The following is a 19,220-nucleotide window of genomic DNA, read 5'->3' as shown; positions in this document are numbered from 1 at the left end:
CCTGGGTCCTTCACATCCCAGTCCGACTCTCTATCCGCTGCGCGACCACCTGGTCATAGCTTTTTATTTTTTTTCAGATTTCAAAAGGTGTGATTTACCCAGAAAATGTTAAGACCTACTAATTTGTATCATTACATTAACTAATTTATGCAATTAGTTAGCATACTGAGCATACAGTGTGTACTCAACAAATGTTCATTGTTAATCTCCAGTTTCTACTGTGTGCCCGGGCAGGAGTGGAGAAGAAGTGGTGTCAGAGAATCAGGCTGGAACATGTAGGATTTTATAGGGCATGCATGGAAGGTACAAATTCATGAATTTAGCTGAGAAGAAGTCCTTTTAGCTGGAGAGTGACATGAACTGATTGACATTTTTTAAAAAATCAGTTCTGGCTACTTTGTGGAGAATAGATTTGGGGGTAGGCAGGGGAAAGGGTTAAAATGGGAAAAGGGAGACCTGTTGAGAGGTTATTGAAGTAGTCCAGGAGAGAAGTGGCGGCTCCTTGGGTAATCAATTTGGTTTCAGGGTTTATTTTGGAAATAGAACCTAGTGGATTTACTAATGGTTGGTTATGCAAGGGTGAAGGAAATGGGAGGGTGGAGGCATGAAGAATGGATGAGAACTGGGGTTTGTGGTAGTGCTATTTCTTAAGCTATAGAGGACTGGGAGAGTATGGTTTTGAACATTTTAGACTTAAGGGATTTTTCACACATGTAAATGGAGAGAGATGTCAAGTATCTACTTAGATATATTAGTCTGAAGTTCAGGAAAAGATTGGGACTGGAAATATAAGTTATGGAGTCGTTGACATGGCAAAGGCTATGGGACTAGATGACATCTCCTTAGGAGACTTTAGGTAGAGAGTGAAGCCAGCTGAGGATGGGACCTGAGTGGAAGAGAAGCCTGAGCGGGAGGGGTCAGTGAGGAAGAAGAAAAAACAGCCTAATGCTTTTTATAGAAGCTGAACATGGACTGTTTCAAGGAGAGTGGTCAATGTGTGAATGCTGCAAAGAGGTCATATAAAAGGATATGAAAGTGGATTTAGCAGCATTGGTCGTAGATAACCTTGACAACAGTTGTCATGGGTTAGGGAGCGAATGTGCGGTGAGGAAGTACAGACAGCAGGATAGACAGACAGCTCAAGAACTTCTGAGTTCAGGAGGAGTGAAGAGGTGATGGGGTCAAGGGAGAGTTTTTCTAAAGAACGGAAATTCTAGAGCAGGCTTGCTTGCTGTGTAATATCAGTTGGTAGACCAGTAGAAACTTAATGTGCACGAAAGATATTCATGATGTCTTTGACAGCAAGAGAAGAACCCTAGCAGAGGAGTTTGTTTTTCTTGAAACAAGGACACTTAATAGACTATAAATGGAAGAAAGTCTAAGAGTATGAGTTAAGGTACAGGTGAGTTTGTTAATATTTATTTTTCCTAACACTCCGCTAAGACATTAGAGATCAGAAAGGTGAGGTTGGATGAGGGAGAATAATTCATTTGTATAACATGTATTTATACTTATAGAACTCAGATCTCTAGACTTATAGGTAAATGTTCCAGTATGTTATATTCTTTGAGATTAAAATGTTATAAAATAGCCTGACCTGTGGTGACGCAGTGAATAAAGCATCGACCTGGAAACGCTGAGGTCGCCGGTTCGAAACCCTGGGCTTGCCTGGTCAAGGCACATATGGGAGTTGATGTTTCCTGCTCCTCCCCCCTTCTCTCTCTCTGTCTCTCTCTCTTCTCTCTCCCTCTCTGTCTCTCTCTCTCCTCTCTAAAAATGAATAAATAAAAATTAAAAAAAAAGTTATAAAATATAAATTAACATGTTTTGTGTCCTCTTGGCTCATCTGGGTATTTTGTTCTAGGGGCAGATCTAGAAGCATCTTTGTTAAGTTTTGAAAAACTTGACCGTGCCTCACCAGACCTTTGGCCAGAACAATGTAAGTTTTGGGGTTCTTTATTTTATTTATTTATTTTTCTTCTTTTCCAAGTGAGAGGAGGGGAGATAGACTCCCGCATGTGCCCTGACTGGGATCCACCCAGCCACCCCCATCTAGGGCCGATGCTCTGCCCATTTGGAGCTATACTCACAACTGAGCTATTTTTAGTGCCTGAGGCAGAGGCTCCATGGAGCCATCCTTAGTGTCCAGGGCCAATGTGCTCAAGCCAATTGAGCCATGGCTGTGGGAGGGAAAGAGAGAGGAGAGACAAGGAAGAGAGAGAGGGATAGAGAAGAAGATGGTCGCTTCTCCTGTGTGTCCTGACTGGGAATTAAATCTGGGACATCCACATGCCTGCCTGATGCTCAACCACTGAGCCAACTGGCCAGGGCCCTTTGGGATTCTTTATATCAGAATCAATTCAGGAGAACCAGTGCTACAGTGAGGGAGATTTTTGAAGAGGTATCATTTAACTAGAATGGTTAAACCCATTTTAATTTTAGTTCAAAGATAAAGGACTGAATTCTGTAGTCCAATGTTAAGAATAGCTATTTGATGGTTTAATTTTTTCAGGACATTGTGCCTCAGGAAATGACAGGGAACCTTTAAAAATTATTATTTGAAAAAAATCTAATAAGTTCAGAGAATACAGAGATACATAATGTATTTTCTTACCTCCTTCAATCACTCTTATAAAATCACCACTAATAGTGTGGTATAGTCCTTTTGACCTTTTTAATACTTATTCAGATAAGCAAATAAATATATATTTTATGTATGCAGAGGGGGTTTTTTTTGTTTCGTTTTGTTTTCTTTGGGGGGGGGGTCTATGTACATGGTCTACAACATAGCTTATTTCACCTAGTCCTAGTAGTTTATTAATGGATCCTTCCATTTTAGCAGGTGTTGTTCTACTTCATTCTTTTAAAGTATTTCATTGTATAGATATACTTTAGTTTATGCATGCATACCTAAGTTATATCCTTCCTTCCTTCCTTCCTTTTTAAAAAAATTTTTTTTATAGAGTTCCTTCTTTTTTTGTAGTAGTAGTGGTGGTACGGGGTGTCCTTCCGTAGCATCTGGTATCTTTCTTGGAGCACTTAACCAATATTATAGTTATTATTTTTTTTATTTTTATTTTTATTTTTTTATTTTATTTTTATATTTTTCTGAAGCCAGAAACGGGGAGGCAGTCAGACAGACTCCTGCATGCGCCCGACCGGGATCCACCCAGCATGCCCACCAGGGGGCGATGCTCTGCCCATCTGGGGCGTTGCTCTGTTACGACCAGAGCCATTCTAGCACCTGAGGCAGAGGCCATGGAGCCATCCCCAGTGCCCGGGCCAACTTTGCTCCCATGGAGCCTTGGCTGCGGGAAGGGGAAGAGAGAGACAGAGAGGAAGGAGAGGGAGAGGGGTGGAGAAGCAGATGGGTGCCTCTCCTGTGTGCCCTGGCCGGGAATCGAACCCGGGACTCCTGCACGCCAGGCCGACGCTCTGCCACTGAGCAAACCAGCCAGGGCCAATATTATAGTTATCGATGTACTCTGTTTCCTCTTCTAGACAGTAAGTTCCTTAAAGACAAGGCTGTTTTCTTCTTATTATTTGAATCCTCTATGTCTGGGACACTAAAATATTTATTGAATAAATGTTGTATTTTTTCTTTTTAGTACCAGGTGTTGCTGAATTTGCAGCTTCTTTCAAAAGTGTAAGTAACATTTTATTTACCTAATGAAGTTTATCCAATGTTTTGCTTCCTCGTAAAAGCTCAAATATCTCTTATTTCTTTGTTTTCAAGACTAATGTCATGGTCTTTTTGTTTTATTTATTTATTTATTTATTTTTACAGGGACAGAGAGAGAGTCAGATAGAGGGATAGACAAGGACAGACAGACAGGAAGGGAGAGAGATGAGAAGCATCAATCATCAGTTTTTCGTTGCAACACCTTAGTTGTTCGTTGATTGCTCTCTCACACGTGCCATGACCGCGGACCTTCAGCAGACCGAGTAACCCCTTGCTCGAGCCAGTGACCTTGGGTCCAAGCTGGTGAGCTTTTTGCTCAAACCAGATGAGCCCGCACTCAAGCTGGCAACCTTGGGGTCTCAAACCCGGGTCCTTCCGCATCCCAGTCCGACACTATCCACTGCGCCACTGCCTGGTCAGACTGTTTGTTTACTTTATTAATTTTAGAGGAAGGGAGAGACAGGAACATTAATCTGTTTCTGCATGCACCTTGACCAGGGATCAAACCAGCAACCTCTGTGCTTTGGGACAATGTTCTAATCAACTGAGCTATCTGGCCAGGGCTTTAATGTCATAGTCTTTAAATCACTTTGTAACCACAGTCCTGGAAATCTGTCTATATTATTATGTTAATTGATGATAATGTCTTCCTCTGTCCAAATGCTTGTTTTTGGCATTTTGGTCTATTAGCCTTTTTCCTTAGCTTGAAAACTTTTAATTTAAAGTAGTTGAAATATTTAATGTACAGCCAGGATTCTTTTTGCCCAAACTATGAGCTTGAAGCGTTTCTCTTTTGTTTATGTGATATGTTATGACCTTAACTTATACTTCCTTAGAGGATTTTTGAAGTTTCTTAGTGGCTCATCAGAAACCAAAGGAAGACATCCATTAGAGCCCAACTTCTCTGCTTTCAGGGCAGCTGCACTGTGCTAGATGCTGTGCATGTGTTCTCTTATATATGTATTCGCACAACCGGAAGGATATGATTATAATTTAGCTGCCACTTACATGATGTTTACCATGTGGCAGGCACTGTTCTAAGCACTTTACATATATTATTTAATCTTCACAAAACCATATGAGACATTTTACAGACAAGGTATAGGCACAGAGAAAATAAGTAGGTTATCCAAGGTTATAGACTAGATGTGGCAGAATCAGGCTTTGAACCGGTTAGTCTGCTTACTAGCATCCACACTCTAACACCACACTTAGAAGCATTTCAGCCCTGACTGAGAAGGACACTTGGAAGATAAGTCACTTGCACAAGTCCTAGTGAATGACAGGCCAGGATTTGAAACACAGACTTGTCTGATTACAAAGCCCATGCTCTATTAAACCATAACATTGGGGATTTATAATGCTCACAGCACCTTACTATATATGCTCAGCGTTCTCTACTCAATATTGGAGTTAAAGGTACTAAGTAAAATATTAAGGCCTCTCTGGGCTTGTGGCTTCTAGGTCCCCTAAAAGTATTTGTTCAGAAGGAGGTGGACTTTGTATCCTCTTTCATTTTTTTCAGGAGCTATGGTAGTATGTAAGCTGGCCTGCGCTCTGTTAGTATTCAGTAAGGCCTAAGAATGAGTTCAGAATAGTGTAGGGCTTTGGAGTCAGACACACTTGGATTTGAATCCTGAATCTGCTTCTTAATTCTCTGTGACCTCAGCAACTTTTCTGGTATTTTTGAGCTTTAATTTTCTCATCTGAAACTACCTCATGGGATTCTTAATGCCATATGGCATGCTAAACACTTTGCATAATACTTGGGACATAATTAAAAATACACCATAGTTATTATTATTAGCTTTTGTCTTATAGAGTAGAAAGTACCTGATTTGATTTTCTTAGATTCTCATTCATACTGACCTTTCAGTTTAGTTCATTGTATTTGGTAACAACTGATTATTTTTTTTTAGGCTGATGAATATTATTTTTTTAAGATTTTATTTATTGATTTCACAGTGGGAGGAGGGGGGTAGAGAGCAAGATATATCAACTCATAGTTGTTTCACTTTAGTTGTTCATTGATTGTTTGTCATATGTGCCTTGACCGGTCAAGCCCAGGGTTTCGAACCGGCAACCTCAGCATTCCAGGTTGATGCTCTATCTACTGCGCCACCACAAACCAGGCTAAATTAGTGGTTTTTAAATAACTTCTATTAGAGTATGGTATTTTTTTGAAAATCTGATTTTTCCCTAGAAGTATGCACATACATATTGGGTTTTGTTTCTGGGGGCTCAGGGTCACCTCAGAACCCCAGGTTAAGATCCCTTGGTATAATCTGTTTCTAAAATGGTGAATTTGACTTAGACTCCTTTAAGGGAGTTAATATACAGTAATGATTTCTGAACTCATACTATATAGAATTGTGGTTTCTGGATTTTGAATCCTGGCTCCACTAACTGTGTGACCTGAGGCAAGTGATTTATAATCTTCCATTTGTAAAATGAGGATAATAGTATCTTCTTCATAGCAGTTGCTTCATAGGGTTGACTTGGAAATTAAATGACATAATGCATGTAAAGTGTTTTGCTTATCACATAGCATCAAGTGAGTACTGGTTTTTTAAAAAGGAAAAAGGGTCAAAGCTGAAGTAATGTTTCTTAACTAAACTCCTACCTGTACAACAGAATCATCAATATGCAGTATAAGGAGCTTTTAAAAAAATACACATGGGCCCTGGCCAGTTGGCTCAGCGGTAGAGCGTCAGCCTGGCGTGCGGGGGACCCGGGTTCGATTCCCAGCCAGAGCACATAGAAGCACCCATTTGCTTCTCTACCCCCACCCCCTCCTTCCTCTCTGTCTCTCTCTTCCCCTCCTGCAGCAAGGCTCCATTGGAGCAAAGATGGCCCGGGCGCTGGGGATGGCTCCTTGGCCTCTGCCCCAGGCGCTAGAGTGGCTCTGGTCGCGGCAGAGCGACACCCGGGAGGGGCAGAGCATCGCCCCCTGGTGGGCAAAGCGTCGCCCCTGGTGGGCGTGCCGGGTGGATCCCGGTCGGGCGCATGCGGGAGTCTGTCTGACTGTCTCTCCCCGTTTCCAGCTTCAGAAAAATACAAAAAAAAAAAATACACATGGCCTGACCAGGAGGTTGCACAGTGGTTAGAGCGTTGAAATGGGACATGGAGGACCCACGTTCGAAACCCCGAGGTCGCTGGCTTGAGCATGGGCTCTCCAGCTTGAGTTGTGGGGGTTGCTGGCTTGAGTGTGGGATCATAGACATGACCCTATGGTTGCTAGCTTGAGCCCAAAGGTCGCTGGCTTGAAACCCAAGGTCGTTGGCTTGAGCCCAAAGTCACTGGCTTCAACAAGGGGTCTGCTCCGCTGTAGTCCCTCGGTCAAGGCACATATGAGAAAGCAATCAATGAACAACTAAGGAGCTTCAACAAAGAATTGATGCTTCTCATCTCTCTCTGTTCCTGTCTGTCCCTCTCTCTGACTCTCTCTCTGTCTCTGTCAAAAAACAATAATAAAAAAATACATATGTAATGTCTCTTGCTCTGTTCTTGCCACTGGACCCTCTCCCTATGCCGATATTCTAAATCAGCGCATCTATGGTGTGGTCGGGTCATTTGTATTTTTTGTTGTTGTTATCTCATAGATGATTCTTACATGCAGTTGTTGCCCAAAGCTACTGTAAGAATGGGCTATTTCAAATTTTGTAAGTTCAGTTTCAGAAATGAGAAGATAACTTAAAATTCTCGAGTTTTCTGGCCCTGGCTGATTGGATCATTGGATCAAGCATCGGCCGGCGTGTGGAAGTCCGGGTTCAATCCCCAGTCAGGGCACACATGAGAAGCCACCATCTGCTTTTCGTCCTCTCCCTCTCCCCCTTTCTCTCTTTTCCCCTCTCACAGCCAGTGGATTGATTGGTTTGAGCATCGGCCCTGGACACTGAGGATAGCTCTGTTGGTCCGGGCAACTGCCCCAGAAGGGGGTTGCTGGGTAGGTCCTGGTCAGGGCGCAAATAGAAATTTGTCTATCTCCCCTCCTCTCACTTAAAAATAAAAATCTAAAGTTTTCTTTTTTTTTTTTTTTTTTTTTTTTTAATTTTCATTTTTTAGAGAGGAGAGAGAGAGGGAGAAAGAGAGAGGAGAGAGAGACAGAGAGAGAGAAGGGGGGAGGAGCTGGAAGCATCAACTCCCATATGTGCCTTGACCAGGCAAGCCCAGGGTTTTGAACCGGCGACCTCAGCATTTCCAGGTCGACGCTTTATCCACTGCGCCACCACAGGTCAGGCCTAAAGTTTTCTAAAACATTAACCATAAAATGAAATTTCAAAAAAATTTTTTTCAAGTGATGATCATTACAGTCTGCTAGACACTGTTATTTACTGATTATTGTTTCAAACATTTAAGTTGGAGGCTTTCACTAGAACTGAATTTCAAGTAATTTTTTTTCTTTTGACAGAGAACTGAGAGTCAGAGAGAGGAACAGATAGGGACAGACAGACAGGGGGGTTAGGGAGCAAGATATATCAACTCAGTTGCTTCACTTTAGTTGTTCATTGATTGCTTGTCATATGTGCCTTGACCAGGCAAGCCCAGGGTTTCAAACCGGCAACCTCAGCATTCCAGGTTGATGCTCTCTCTACTGCGCCACCACAAACCAGGCTAAATTAGTGGTTTTTAAATAACTTCTATTAGAGTATGGGAGAGAGATGAGAAGCATCAATTCTTCGTTGTGGCACCTTGGTTGTTCAATGATTGCTTTCTCATATGTGCCTTGACCAGGGGGCTACAGCAGAGTGAGTGACCCCTTACTCAAGCCAGCAACCTTAGGCTTCAAGCCAGCGAACATGGGGTCATGTCTATGATCCCATGCTCAAGCCAGTGACTCCGCCCTCAAGCTGGTGAGCTCACACTTAAGCCGGCGACCTCAGGGTTTCGAACCTGGGTCCTCTGTGTCCCATTCCAATGCTCTATCCACTGTGCCACTGCCTGGTCAGGCTCAATTAATTTCTTTTTTTATTATTATTATTTTTTAATTTTTATTTATTTATTTATTTTTTTTACAGAGGCAGAGAGAGAGTCAGAGAAAGGGATAGACAGGGACAGACAGACAGGAATGGAGAGAGATGAGAAGCATCAATCATTAGTTGTTCATTGATTGCTTTCTCATATGTGCCTTTACCAAGGGCCTTCAGCAGACCGAGTAACTCCTTGCTGGAGCCAGCGACCTTGGGTCCAAGCTAGTGAGCTTTTGCTCAAACCAGATGAGCCCACGCTCAAGCTGGCAACCTCGGGGTCTCGAACCTGGGTCCTCGGCATCCCAGTCCGACGCTCTATCCACTGCGCCACTGCCTGGTCAGGCAATTTCTTTTATTTCTATACTAACCTGTTTTGTATGAAACAACAGTAGTTAGACTTAATTCTTCCAAGATCATTCCTCTGAGACCAACTTTAAGGATAAGCTGTATTATTTTGTAAGGTGACTATTTGTAGGCTATATCAGAACCTGGAGAAATCTGGGTTTTAGAAATTATAATTTGCCTGTATTTTTAAACAACCTGAATGCTTTGTGATAAGCTACTTGTAAGAAGGAAGATTAGGGTTTCTTTATACTCTGTATTTATCTGGATGGATATGTTTTTATTTTTTGACAGCCTATTACTAGTTCGCCACCCAAATGGATGGCTGAAATAGAACGTGATGACATCGACATGTTGAAAGGTAAGCTATGCTGGTGCCCCCTAACTTTTAACCTGATGTTTATGCTTCCCACAAGTCACGTTCTTAGTTTTTCTCTCACTCTTCCCTTAAAAGTATTCTTAGCTTCAAACTGCCTACTTAACTATTCTTACTGATAGTTCTTCATGTCTAAATGCCTTTCTTTAGTTTTACATGTGTAGAATCCTTCTAATTTAAGACCTGCTTAAAATGATTTCTTCTGCTAAATTCCTTTAATATTACTGTTATTTTATATACAGTGTGTCCATAAAGTCATGGTGCACTTTTGACCGGTCACAGGAAAGCAACAAAAGACGATAGAAATGTGAAATCTGCACCAAATAAAAGGAAAACTCTCCCAGTTTCATACCTATTCAGTGCAGTTCGACATGGGCTCACGCACAGATTCTTTAGGGCTCCTTAGGTAGCTATTCCATATAGCCTCTACAGACTCATCACTGACTGATGGCCTACCAGAACAGGATTTCTCCACCAAACTGCCCATTTCCTTCAACTGCTTATCCCACCGAGTAATGTTATTCCTATGTGGTGGCGCTTCGTTATAAACGCGCCGATATTCACGTTGCACTTTGGTCACGGATTTGAATTTAGCGACCCACAGAACACACTGAACTTTCCTCTGTACCGTCCACATCTCGACTGGCATGGCCATGGGCTGCTCCGCTGTATACACGGTGTTACGTCATCATCTGCGCATGTGCACATGCTGCCACATCATCCTACAGAAATTGGGAGGGTTTTTCTTTTATTTGGTACAGATTTCACATTTCTATCGTCTTTTGTTGCTTTCCTGTGACCTGTCAAAAGTGCACCATGACTTTACGGACACACTGTAATGCTTACAGTTAACAAAAAGCTCTCACATGAATTTTCTCATTTAATTCTCATGAAAGTCCTGTGAGTTAGGTATGATATTTAAGGTTCAAAGTTTAACTTAACTGACAGTTTTTAGAGTGAAAAATTTAAACTCTGATTTTTAAAATATTTTATTTACTGATTTTAGAGAGAGAGAAACATCGGCTTATTGTTCCAGTTATTTATGCACTCATTGGTTGATTCTTTTACGTGCCCTGACCTGGGATCAAACCCACAACCTTGGTGTATCTGGATGACATACCAACCAACTGAGCTACCTAGCCAGGGTCTTAAACTTATTTTTTAAGTCTAGTCTCTTTCCACTATAACCAAGTGCTTTATTTAGGATTTACTGCCATATATTGTTGCCAGCACTATTATTAATTGACAACCCTTTAGTGGATTGCAACCTTTTATTTTTTTATTTCATTCTATCCAATCAACTTCTCTCATAAAGAAATAGTATAAGTAGTGAATATTGTTGTTTGATAAATGACTTGAGACTCAACCACGAGTGGAAATTTAAATTAAAAACATTAATTTCCTTGATTTTTGCTCTACTTTATTTTTTAATCATCCTTGTGATAAGCTTCATGATGATTGTGAAGTAATAGACTGACATGCAGGTAAAAATCTTGGACTCTTGAGCTTTAAGCAGCTGAACAGGTCACGAAAGTCTACTATGTATGCCAGATATTGATAATGAGCATGGCATGATAAGTGGGAGAAAATAACCCTTTATTTGATTTCAAGGATAATTCATTGTTAGATTCCTCTCCTCCAACCATGGAAATAGTAAGCCTCAAGGGCGTTTCAGGTTCATCATTCTAATGTTCTAAACAGACATTTATATAATATGCCATCAGTATGCATTTTCTAAGGAAACTTTAATTTTTTTATTTATTTATTTTACAGAGACAGAGAGTCAGAGAGAGAGATAGATAGGGACAGACAGACAGGAACGGAGAGAGATGAGAAGCATCAATCATTAGTTTTTCATTGCGACACCTTAGTTGTTCATTGATTACTTTTTCATATGTGCCTTGACCGCGGGCCTTCAGCAGACCGAGTAACCCCTTGCTCAAGTCAGCAACCTTGGGTCCAAGCTGGTGAGCCCGTGCTCAAGCTGGTGACCTCGGGGTCTCGAACCTGGTTCCTCCGCATCCCAGTCCGACACTCTATCCACTGTGCCACTGCCTGGTCAGGCAGAAACTTTAATTTTTTTAAAAAAGATTTTATTGATTGATTTTACAGAGAGAGGGGGCAGGGAGCAAGAAGTATCAACTTCTAGTTGCTTCACTTTAGCTATACTTTGGTTACTTGTCATGTATGCCTCGACCCGGCAAGCCCAGGGTTTTGAACCAGCGACTTCAGAATTCCAAGTTGATAATCTAACTACTGTGCCACCACAGGCCAGGCAAAACTTCACATTTTTTATAAGGGATCATAACATTATGTTCCATATAAATTGACCTGTGTCTTAAACCTAAAAGAAATTTTGTTCTATGCTACTTAAATAAAAAAATGGGAAAGTAAATTTTTGTTTTATGTATACTGTCTTTTTATCTGATAAACAAAACATTTTTATAGGTATATGAAGAGAAAGTTTGGATTAATATTTAATTTTTTGTTTTCTAAACATAGGTTAATGGGGACAGTACATGTTTTGTCACTATTTTATTGTTAATTGAAATAATGAGGACTTACTAAAAGACAGTGGAGGCACTGTTTATTTTGCAAGACAGAGATGTCTGTAGGCTTTCTTAGTGCCATATCAGATCACAAGGTTTCATATTTTAATGGTGTATTCATCTTGTATGATAGGCAAAATGAATGTAATAAAAGGATCCTTAGGATAAAATATATCATTTGCTGTCATATTTATGCAAATTCTTCTCATAGTGAGTAGCTCATCTGAGGCAGTAGTGGGAAAAATTCAATGGTGTGTGTGGAGGGGGGAGTTTGGGTGAGAAAAGAAATGGATTTATTTTCTACTTATTTGATAAAAATTAAGCTTGAAAACTTTTATACTCAGGATTCCCAACTCAAGTGGGTTGTTGGATGTGAGGGCGATCTGGCTGTGACATCTGTCACCCCATTGATCGCCAGGGTAGATTTGGCTGATCTGGCTGGCTAGGCGGGGGTCCCCTTCCTCCCTCACCGCTCCATGTGTGTCCCTCCCGAAGCTGCGTACCCAGTAGAAGAGGACGACCTTCTCAGATAGATGAGAAGACTGTTCTTCGGTCAAGGGTATATGAGTAGCTGCGCTCCCCTGCTAGAACCTCCAAACAAGTCTCAAGTGGATTGTTACTAAAGAGCAGTGGAAAGAAATGGTATTGAAATAAATGATTCTGTTTCAGAATTGGGGAGTCTCACTACAGCTAATTTGATGGAGAAGGTACGAGGCCTACAGAACCTGGCCTATCAGCTGGGGCTGGATGAGTGTGAGTACCCAGATCACATTGATTCAGAGTTGCCTGTTGTGTATTTCATGATAAGTTCTAGCTGTAATACAGAAGGTAACTAACTTGATTACGTTTTAGGATGGTAAAAAGTCATTGTAATCTAAAATGTGCCTTTTATGATAGAGTGTACTAGAATGATTATTGTTACAAAGTAACAGTTATTTTCCTATATACAATAAAAGTATATTGGAAACCCTTTCAGGTTTTTTTATTTTTTATCTTATTTATTTATTCATTTTAGAGAGGAGAAGGAGAGACAGAGAGAGAGAGGAGAGACAGAAAGAGAGAAAGGGGGAGGAGCTGGAAGCATCATCTCCCATATGTGCCTTGACCAGGCAAGCCCAGGGTTTCGAACTGGTGACCTCAGCATTTCCAGGTCGATGCTTTATCCACTGTGCCACCACAGGTCAGGCTGATGTCATCATTTCTTATGAAACCCTTTCAGTTTTAAGTGATGGACTGTTTAATCAAACTAGCTTAAGCAAAAGAGGAACTTTATTAGTTCACATAAATCAAAATTCCAGGAGTAGAAATAGCTTTGAGGGTATCTAGGTTCATGACTCTTAATGATGTCACTGGAATTTGCTTTTGCTTTGCATCTCAAGGCTTTGTTCCACTCATGCATTATTAGTTTTATTCTTTGCTGCTGCAGACAGCATTTTCTGTTCCAGGACTGGGGAAGGTGGCCAAAAGGAGCTCTAATTTATTTGTCTTTAAATTTTGTGATCGCCAAAGAAAGAACATCTTTTTGAACATTCCAAAAGAAAGGTCCTGGGAAGGACTCTTGACTGTTTCATCTTGGCTCACACATCTATCCTGGAACTTAGTCATTTCAGCCAGGTGACATGGAGCACTCTAATACAGTGGTAGTCAACCTGGTCCCTACCGCCCACTAGTGGGCGTTCCAGCTTTCATGGTGGGCAGTAGCAGAGCAACCAAAGTATAAATAAAAGGATAGATTTAACTATAGTAAGTTGTTTTATAAAGATTTATTCTGCCAAACTTAGCGAAAATTCAAAAAGTACTTGGTAAGTAATTATTATATGCTTTTAACTTGCTGTAACTCTGCTTTATAAAAATTTTATAAAGTAAAGTTACTTCCCTACTTTATATTTTTTTATTTATTTATTTATTTTTTTTTCATTTTTCTGAAGCTAGAAACAGGGAGAGACAGTCAGACAGACTCCCGCATGCGCCCGACCGGGATCCACCCGGCACGCCCACCAGGGGCGACGCTCTGCCCACCAGGGGGCGATGCTCTGCCCATCCTGGGCGTCGCCATGTTGCGACCAGAGCCACTCTAGCGCCTGGGGCAGAGGCCACAGAGCCATCCCCAGCGCCTGGGCCATCTTTGCTCCAATGGAGCCTTGGCTGCGGGAGGGGAAGAGAGAGACAGAGAGGGAAAGCGCGGCGGAGGGGTGGAGAAGCAAATGGGCGCTTCTCCTGTGTGCCCTGGCCGGGAATCGAACCCGGGTCCTCCGCACGCTAGGCCGACACTCTACCGCTGAGCCAACCGGCCAGGGCCTCCCTACTTTATAAATGACCATTACTGTGGAACTGGTGGGCGGTTAGAAAATTTTACTACTAACAGAGATACAAAAGTGGGCGGTAGGTATAAAAAGGTTGACTACCCCTGCTCTAATAGATCAGGCCTGGGTCCCAGCTGCAGATGCAGATTGACAGGCTTAGCCCAACTCAGATAACATAGGATGGGAGTGGACAATTGGTTCCTCCGAGAAAAAAGGGATATATAAATATAATCTGCTACCATGAGTAATGTTAGAAGATTTCACTTAGTCCTGTCTCTTCTTTATTCTTTTAGTTTAAAATTATTTCTTTATAAAGTGTATCTCTTCCCATATTGTATCCACAATAAAACTAGAAGAGGAATTGTAGGAAATTTTCACTTGGTAATTGAAAGAGGTACTCAACATAAATACAGTGGTTAGAACTTTGTTCTCAGTAGGTACCTTTATAAATCCACAATATGGAGAGGCTACTATCGCTTATAACTTTCTTCAAAAATGCAAGTTTTGTACTGATTACAGAATGGATTAGAGCAATCCTAAAAAATTTTATAAATTATTTTTCTTGTTTATAAAACATCATTGATTTAAGTTACTACCAAATCCAACATTTAATTTTAAATTTTAATTTAAAGCTTATGATTTTTGACCAATAGTCATCACTTCCTTAGCCCTCTTTATCTTTTTTAAAATTTCCATTATTGTGATTAAAAATTGGCTTTCTTTTACCAAGAAAAGTTTTTTGAATCACTTCATGAATCAAGGAGCAGAGAACATGCTGCTTTGAATATGGTTGCTAGGCAGTCTGCTAGTTTCACTCATTGTGACCTAATTCTCCTCTGTGTACTGGTTGTTTATTTCTTGTGATTAAAGTTTATGTCTCAGTAAAATTACTAATTACTGGGTATGTCACAGACCTCCAGGGTTTATAATGAAAGGACAAATCTGTGATTATTAAATTCATGAATGCAAGGCTTGTATAGTGTAGAAATTGATTGTTTCTAGCTCTGGGTAATAAATGCTGTAGTGATCATAATGATCAATCCTTTATCTCTGTCAATTTCTTTTTAAGATTTTAATTATTGATTTTAGAGAGAGAAGTAGGGGGAGGAGCAGGAAGCATCAACTCCTGGTATATAGTTGCTTCTGCTTCTCGTATGTGCCTTGACTGGCATGCCTGGAGTTTTGAACCAGGAACCTCAGCATTCTAGGTCGATGCCTGCTGTCCACTGTGCCACCACAGGTTATGCTCTGTGTCCATTTTTTTTTCTTTTTTTCCAAGTGAGAGGAGGGGAGATAGACAGACTCCCGCATGCACCCCTACCAGGATCCACCTGGTAACCCCAGTCTTGGGCTGATGCTTTGCCCATCTGGGACCCTGCTTGCAACCTAGCTATTTTTAGAGCCTCAGGTAGAGGCTCCAGGGAGCCATCCTCATCCCCTGGGCTGATGCTCTCAAACCAATCGAGCCATGACTGTGGGAGGGGAAGAGAGTGGGGGAAGGGGTGGAGAAGCAGATGGTCACTTTTCCTTTGTGCCCTTACCAGGAATCTAACCCTGGACATCCACATACCAGGCCGATGCTCTACCACCAAGCCAGCCTGCCAGAACCTCAATTTTTTTATGAAATATATTTTATGCTCAGTGTATCAAGAAGATGCTGTATTACCAAATGTATTGATCAACAGTGTTATCTCTAGTTAGTTATAGTTAAAATTGCTGTATTTTCACTGAAAAGTTTTTTTTGCTTTCCTGCTGAGAAAGATAATAAAGTGAATTTTATTTTACTACTTTTTATCATGGAAAAATTTTAAGCATATACCAAGGTAGAGAGACTAAAATAATGACCTCATGTACTCACAACCCAGTTTCAATAGTCAACGTGGCCAACCTCTTTTACTTATACTCCCATGATTATTTTATTTATTTATTTATTTATTTATTTACTTTTTGTATTTTTCTGAAGTTAGAAACGGGGAGGCAGTCAGACAGATTCCCGCATGCGCCTGACCGGGATCCACCCGGCATGCCCACCAGGGGACGATGCTCTGTTGCAACCAGAGCCATTCTAGCGCCTGAGGCAGAGGCCACAGAGCCATCCTCAGCGCCCGGGCCAACTTTGCTCCAATGGAGCCTTGGCTGCGGGAGGGGAAGAGAGAGACAGAGAGGAAGGAGAGGGGGAAGGGTGGAGAAGCAGATGGACGCTTCTTCTGTGTGCCCTGGCCGGGAATCGAACCCTGCACGCCAGGCCGATGCTCTACCACAGAGTTAACCGGCCAGGGCCCCATGATTATTTTAAAGCAAATCTCAGGTATTGTGTTACCTCACTGTCAAATAACTTCATATGTGATTCCAAAAAACAAGGGCTCACCTTTCTTTTAAAAAAAAAAATAAAACTGGGCCCTGGTTGGCTCAGCGGTAGAGCGTCAGACCAGCGTGTGGAAGTCCCAGGTTTGATTTCTGACCAGGGCACACAGGAGAAGCCCCCATCTGCTTCTCCTCTTTTCCCCCTCGCCCTTCTCTCTATCTCTCTCTTCCTCTCCTGCAGCCAAGACTCCACTGGAGCAAAGTTGGCCCCGGCGCTAAGGATGGCTCCATGGCCTCGGCCTCAAGTGCTAGAATGGCTCTGGTTGCAGCAGAACTATGGCCCAGAGCAGGAGTCTCCAAACTTTTTACACAGGGGGCCAGTTCACTGTCCCTCAGACCATTGGAGGGCTGCCAAATACAGTGGTCCTCTCACTGACCACCAATGAAAGAGGTGCCCCTTCCAGAAGTGCAGTGGGGGCTGGATAAATGGCCTCAGGGGGCCGCATTGCGGTCCGCTGGCTGGCCTAGTTTAGGGGACGCCTGGCCCAGAGGGATGGAGCATCACCCGGTGGTGGGCATGCCGGGTGGATCCCGGTTGAGCACATGCTGTCTGCCCCCTTTCTCATTTCGGAAAAATCCCCCCCCCCCCCAATATATATATATGACAACAATTCTGTTATTATACCTAAAAAATTTTAACAAACAATATCATCAAATAGCCAATGAGGATTCAGGTTTCCCTGGTTAACTCATGATTGTCTTTATACAGCTAGTTTGTTTGAAGCAGCATCTAAATAAGGTTTATATACCATATTTGGTTGACATGTCTCTTGTCTCTTTTAATCTGTCATAGTTCTACCTCCCTTTTATTTTCCCTCGCCATTTATTAAACCTAGTTGGTTGTTCTGTTCAGTTTTCCATATTCTCAGTTTTGTTGTTTACATGCCTGTGGCAGTGCTCAGTATGGTCATATGCCTGGTAGTTAGATCTAGAAGCTTGCATAGATAGATACAGGCTTGATTTTTATTTTGGCAAGAATATTTCATGAACAGAGTTGTATACATTCATTGGAAGGTTTATTATATCAGTTTGTCTCTTTTGTGATGTTAAGATGATTTGATAAAGGTATTGTTAGTCTGATCTATTACTTATTGTAAAATTCCCCATCAGCCTTATATCCAGAGGTTTAGCAGCCTTTGATAACTGCCTAGCTCCACTATTTTATTATAGGTTGCAAAATGGTAATATTCTAATTCTGCCATTCTTGTTATTAGCTAGAATTTTTTTGTGATAGTCTTTATCTTATAAACTATATATTATTACCTTAAAGCTGTTTTTACTGAATATCTCTTAATCAGTTTTTAGAATGAGTGAGTTCCCTAAACATTAATAAAAATTATATATTTTAATGGTTTTCCACTGAATCAGAAACTTGGTATGGTTTGGTTTAGTTTTACTTTTAATCTACAGTAAAACTATTATTACTGTTAAGTGTATTTCTAAAATTTAAGGCTTTGAAGGTGGCAGGATTTGAAGTTACCTAATTCGTCATCTTAAGCACTGAACCAAAATTCTGTTACAGAGACGCTCATTTCTGCCAGATAAGTTCCATGAGTGCAGCTGAGATTTTAAAAAATTATTTTCTAGTTCAAAATTCAGCCTTATTTAAACTTCTGTAGCAATGCTTTGCAACTGATTGTCATTTTTTTTCATCATAAGGAATTAGCTGACATAGAAATAGATTTTTAATTTACAATTGGAATTACATTGCTATGTATCAGACTTCTTAGATACAGCCTCTCTTTGTTTTTTGGTGTATAGTGTATTTGCATAAAAACAAGATCTTTTATTTTGTCCTTATAGATATTCATTTACTCTAGGGGTTGACATTTACATGATATCCTAATCTGGTATTTCGATGTCTCAATCCTCTTTCCTGTATTAATTGAGAGAATGACATGGATGAAAAATAAGCAATAGAAACTGATGAATCCCCAAGGACTGGTGATCCTGTTTTCATGCAAATATCTGCACTGATAAAGATGATGGAAAGAAAAAAAATGCAAAAAATATTTGTCCTCAAAACATGATTATTTGTCTCTTCCCTAGAGCATTGTTAAATGTTAGTATAGAAATAATGTGAACCTCTAAGGCTGATAGTAACTAGATTGTGCTTTTGAAAGATAAACCCTGCTCTCTGATTTGGTACGTCATTATGTCTCAGATAACCTTTTTGGTGTGCAGATTTAGAGATACAGTAATAATTTGTATAGGAATTTACAGCTTCTCATGATTGGGGCCTCTTGGCTTGATTTGAGCAGTTAATTTATATGAAATTTCCATGAAATATACAGAAATACAAAAAATTGTAAACTGCCTTATCGTGTAAAGAATTGCATTTGTGTTACTTCTACGAGTTCAGTGTCCTTCCTGTTGTGCTGGAACTATTATAGTCACCTTTTAACTGGTCTCTGTGCCTCTCGCTACCTTATCCCAGTCCGCATGTTTGCCACTATCAGATTAATTTTTCTAAAGTATCATCTCTTCTGTTTGTTCTTTGCTCATAAGTCATTAGTAGTTCTTCATTTCCCAATGATCCCATGCTTAAGTTGGCAACCCCACACTCAAGCCGTCAACCCCGCACTCAAGCCAGTGACCCTGTACTCAAGCTGGCAACCCCAGGGTTTCAGACCT

General features: G+C 41.0%; 1 protein-coding gene across 1 annotated transcript in view; it reads left to right on the top strand.

Annotated features, from left to right (window-relative positions):
- Nucleotides 1-19,220, top strand: part of LIN52 (lin-52 DREAM MuvB core complex component) — a 123,331-nt gene that overhangs the window by 5,807 nt on the left and 98,304 nt on the right. Inside the window, exons 2-5 of the mRNA XM_066344233.1 lie at nt 1,865-1,939; nt 3,609-3,646; nt 9,289-9,355; nt 12,589-12,672. Of these exons, the coding sequence (XP_066200330.1) occupies nt 1,865-1,939; nt 3,609-3,646; nt 9,289-9,355; nt 12,589-12,672 (264 nt within the window). The remainder of the gene's footprint in view (nt 1-1,864; nt 1,940-3,608; nt 3,647-9,288; nt 9,356-12,588; nt 12,673-19,220) is intronic.

This window comes from Saccopteryx leptura, chromosome 6 (assembly GCF_036850995.1).
Source record: "Saccopteryx leptura isolate mSacLep1 chromosome 6, mSacLep1_pri_phased_curated, whole genome shotgun sequence".
Taxonomy (NCBI): Eukaryota; Metazoa; Chordata; class Mammalia; order Chiroptera; family Emballonuridae; genus Saccopteryx; species Saccopteryx leptura.
This window is presented reverse-complemented; position numbering and strand designations above follow the sequence as displayed.